A 5103-nucleotide genomic window follows, 5' to 3' on the forward strand; every position below is an offset into this window, starting at 1 on the left:
AACTTAAATATTAATATATATATATATATATATATATATATAAATATATATATATATATATATATATATACTATCAATTCAAGGCTTATTCAATGCAAACTATCAATACATTTCTTACTCGATACAAACTATGAAACCACTTATATGATGTAAGAGTCCAACTACTTGAAGAACTCCATGACCCAGAAGTTACAAACAGAACACTCATATCTGATGCCAGCGAATCCAGCTTTAGTTGCCAAGGCTTCGAATTCTGGTTTGGTCCGTTCCTTCCCTCCTGGATTCTGAGTCATCATAAGCACATCCATCATCGAAGTGCCTCTCACAAAAGCATTAGCCTCGGGTACAATCGGGAGGACAGCATCGGCCACTATAACTTTTCCATCATCTGGTATGGCATTGTAACAATTCTTCAACAGCTTCAAACAATGTTCATCGCTCCAATCATGAAGTATCCACTACAAAATTTTTTGCAAGTTAATTATGTCATTAATTTGTTAGCTCATATTTCAGCTTCTACTTTTCTGCAACTTTTGATGAAGCAAATAACAACAAAATCGAGCAAGGAATGCGATAATCAAAAAGTGAAAATGGACTAGTAATTGATGATTTTTGGTGAAGAGATGATTGAATCTGTAACTCACAGTTGCATACGAGGGGAAAAAATTGTCTACAAATGATATCTTACCTTCATGAAAATGGCATCTCCTTTAGGAACACTTTTAAACATATCTCCCCCTACATGTTCAACGCCTGTAATGTTTTGTTGATTGTCCTGTTAGTGTACAGGCAGAGTATACCAAAGCAAGTAGAAAAAATATGCCATTTTGTATCAATTATGAAATATGTTTGATGAAATTAACTGAAATCCCAAAATGCAGAAACCATATGTAAGCTATAAATTGGTTTTTGAAAAAATTTGCAATTTCAAACGATTCAGTTATCTTTCTTTTAAACACAAAATTACAAGATTCGCTGCCTGTTTATGGTGTCATATTTGTAATACACAGGACTAATGCAATTGCATTAAATTGGACGAACGAGGAAGGGAATGCATTAGGAACAATTATCTAAGCATTTACTCTCACATTCTGGATTGAGGTAAGTTGTTACCAGGATAGGCCGGGGCATGTTGTATAACATGAGGCAAGTCAAAATTAATACCCCTAATAGAGGGGTACTTGGAAGTGATAATGCTGAGAGTGACTCCTAGACCACCGCCAACATCAACCACTCGGTTGAGCTGCTCAAAACCCTTGTAAGTCTCCAGGATCTTCTTCACGATTATAGTCGTGTGATTGATCATTGCAGTATTGAAAACTTGATTGAACCTTGGGTCCTTGCCAGGGTATTCAAATGCGTTTGTTCCATGGACTCTGTCAAATGGAATTCCTCCTTCCAGAATTGCATCCTTCAGCTGGGACCTAGCCGTACATTAATACATATGAGAATCAACAATGCATTGAATAAAAAATAGATTTAAAGTAATATTTTACATATATACTTCACCCTCTTCGCCACAAGTTTTAATGCTCTATTTGAGAATCACGCTACATGAAATACGCACATATTAGCTATTGAAAAACCAAAACATTAGAAGTTCAGCTGCCTATAATTGAAAATATATTCCGAATCTCAACTGACCCTGCGGACAATAAAGTTCCAAGTAGACAAGAAACAGAGCAAAAGTTAATGGAGGACTAAGAACAATGGCTTCATCTAGTCAAGAAAGGAAGAGAGAGAGAGAGAAGAAACACACCAACTATCAAGGAAGACCTTGTCCTGAAGCAAGGACATCAGGGGGCCTAATGATACACCATCTTCATTTGGAACAAAGAATTTGGAAACAGGCGTCAAACTATAGAGCCTCTGAGGATTGTTACCCTGTTCATCATCAGCTACAGAGCAACCAACAATATTATGGCTGGCTAAAACTCTAAGTAGGCGGTCCAGCATCGACGGCGCGTCTGGATTCTTGGTACGTAACTGGGCTGCTATCTCCTTTGGGGAGAGCTTGGCATCTGGACCAGCTTTGGCTATAATCTCAAAGAGTTGAAGCTGAATGGCTGCATGCATAGACATGGGCAGCGCATTAGAGGTGACAATCTGAATGGCATATGAAAAGCTTTCTTGATTCTGCTCCGCCGAGGATTCCATTGGACTGCAAAGTTTTTTTTTTTTTTTTCTCTCTCACTGAAATTAACTTGGATCTGTGGAATTGTGAAGGGTGACAGATAAAAATGGAGGGCGACTCTCACCGCAAGTTTGGAATGACTATGATAGCTAGTGGCCTAATGCCAGTGCACACTTTCCTCCAAAAGCAACAAAAGATAATTGAGAGAGGGGCCAATGAAAAGACAGGCTGCGTGATTTTGCTTGGCGCCAAAAGTTACGCGGGAACCAGGTTTATGTAGGCCACTGCCAAGGCCATTCCATTATAGTGTTTGAGAATTGAAATGTGCCTATGTGCACGTGATACGATAATATATGTAGTGATAATTGTGTTTATTATGTTTTTTATTTTATAATTTTTTTAAATAAGAATTAAAGTAAATCAATATATTAAAAATTACATATATAAAATGTTATAATCAATAGTAAAAAATGTAAAACAATGTTATGACAATTTGTAATTTTGTATATTGATTGTTTAGTTTGATTACAAAAAGCAATGTCTATAAATAAAAGTAAGTATAAGATTTTGACAAAGCTCCACAAAAGATGTACTGTTTTACGTCTTTTTGAAGCAATGCGTTAATGTTTTGTCTGTACTCTAAGCATAAATAAAAAATATAGTGATAATATAAAATAAAACATGAAACTTTGTGACTAAACAATTATTTAAAACTAATAGTAGTTGATATTGGGCTTGGAACTATAGAACTTCATATTAAGGATATTGGGTATTTTGCTTGGAATTATAGCATTACAAATCTAGGATAATTAATTAAGTAGTGGATATCAAACAGATATCACGACATATCAAAAATATCAAGCATTATAATTGGAACTATAGCACCTCAGATCAAGGAGATCAAGCATTATGCTTGGAAACATAGCACTAAATCAAGAATATAATTAAGCAGCATCAAGGATTTAGATACCCCATTTTGTTTAGGTTGTCTATTGAATTTTGAAAAAGATAATAAATAATAAGATATAAAATAAAAAGAGATAAATATGAAAAGGATAAAGATTTTTTTTTTTAAGTGGGGGAGAGGGGATTCGAACCATACTGATTAAGCACCAACCAATGAGCTAAATGCTCGGCATATGAAAAGGATAAGGATACATGTACAATAATCCTAATCTTAAATGAACTGGGAAATCTGAAAAGAGATTAAGTTAGGTTGAATTAAAACTCAATAAACCAATTAAAGAAGGAATAGAACACATTGGTTATAATTAAATATACTTGAGCATCAGTGTCAAAAAAACATAGAAAGTGAAGGGTGAATACAGAGAGAAAAAATAGTTCTTCAGTTCTTAGGTTCTTAGAGTGTGCTTGGTTGGAGGGAACAGAATAGCGATTCCTCCGCTATTCTCATTTTTGAGATAAAACTGCATTTAGTCAAAATAGCCATTTCCAAGACCCCCTTCGTAATGGCTATTATGAATTGTTAAAAATAAGAAAAGAAGTTGATTAGACAAAAATCTCCTTTTACAATTTAAAAAATTATCTTATAAAATAATACTAAACTTATTTTTTCCCTCTTTTCCTCACTCCTTCTATTTCTAAAGCACGGAAGACACAATTTTTTACTTCATTTAAAAAAAAAAGAAATGAAAATATTTAAATATTATTTAACTATAATAAACATTATAAAGAATATTATTTAATATTATTATTTGAGTATAATAAATGTAACAAAGAATATTATTTAATTAGTATTATTTAAATTTAATGAAGAATATATTTTGTCTTTTAATATTAAATATTATTTAATTATAATAAAAGGTTTAATTATATCCTAATACAAAATATTATTAAATTATAATAAAAATATGTTTGTATTTTGGTGAAAATATTATTTAATTATAGTAAAAGGTATTTTGATTTTATTCCTTGAAATATTTTTATCTTTTAACAAAATAAATTTTTTAATTTTAATAAAAGGTATTTTTATCATTTACCACTTATTCCTTAATTATTCATAAAACTATTCCTGTCAACCAATCATTGGAATAAATCATAATAATAATTTCTATCTTATTCCATTCTGATGAACCAAACTATATAATAACTATTCATTCCTTATTCTATTCCTATAGAATGACGATTCTATTCTCCATTTATTCCATTTTGCGAACCAAACGTATACTTAGGTTTCAATTTCTTTTAGATCTAGGAGAATCAATTTCGTATCTTTAGAAACTATTTTGATTAAAGGGAGAAATAAGAAGAAAGAGTGTTCTAGTTTCTTGAATAGGGTTTAGAGAAGTGCTCCCAATTCTTAGTAGTTCATGCTTGGTATTTGGATTTGTAGTTTGGTTTTCATTTTGGGTTTTTCAGAACAATTAGGTAAGATTCTTTTTACATGATTTTAATTTTTATTTATTTTTGAGTCTTTAAAAAATAGAAGTTCATATAATTTATGTAAATTCCCCAATGATGAAATTTCAAGAAAACCAAAAGTGGCTTCTTGAAAATTTCTAGGTGAGAATATTTCAAAATTCTACTATAAGCGTTTGGAGATTTTAGAAAATTATCAATACAAAAGGATTTACATAAATTTTTTAAAAAAGATAAAATTATAGAATTAAATAAATACATTCTCCAATGATGAAATCTAAAAAAATCCAAAAGTGGTTTCTTGGGAATTTCTAGGTGAGAGAATTTTCCAAAATTTTACCATAAGTGTTTGGGAGATTTTGGGAAATTTTCGATATCAAGAATTTTTATTTATTTTGAAAAACTAATAAAATAAAAGATAAAATTAAAGAATTAAATAAATAAACTCCAATGATGAAATCTCAAGAAAACCAAAAGTGACTTCTTGAGAATTTGTAAGTGAGAGAATTTTCCAAAATTTTACCATGGGCTTGGGTGATTTTGAAAAATTTTCAATATCAAGAATTTTTATTTATTTTGAAAAATTAATA

General features: G+C 31.0%; 1 protein-coding gene across 1 annotated transcript; it reads right to left on the reverse strand.

Moving 5' to 3' along the window:
* Positions 72–2283, reverse strand: LOC18589884 (caffeic acid 3-O-methyltransferase). The gene is made up of 4 exons (XM_018126569.1): positions 1760–2283; positions 1114–1424; positions 689–753; positions 72–458 (listed from the first exon to the last, which is right to left on the reverse strand). The coding sequence occupies exons 1-4, from the start codon at positions 2155–2157 to the stop codon at positions 162–164; spliced, it is 1071 nt and encodes a 356-aa protein (XP_017982058.1). The 5' UTR covers positions 2158–2283; the 3' UTR covers positions 72–161.

The sequence above is a fragment of the Theobroma cacao genome, chromosome 9, assembly GCF_000208745.1.
Source record: "Theobroma cacao cultivar B97-61/B2 chromosome 9, Criollo_cocoa_genome_V2, whole genome shotgun sequence".
Classification (NCBI taxonomy): Eukaryota; Viridiplantae; Streptophyta; class Magnoliopsida; order Malvales; family Malvaceae; genus Theobroma; species Theobroma cacao.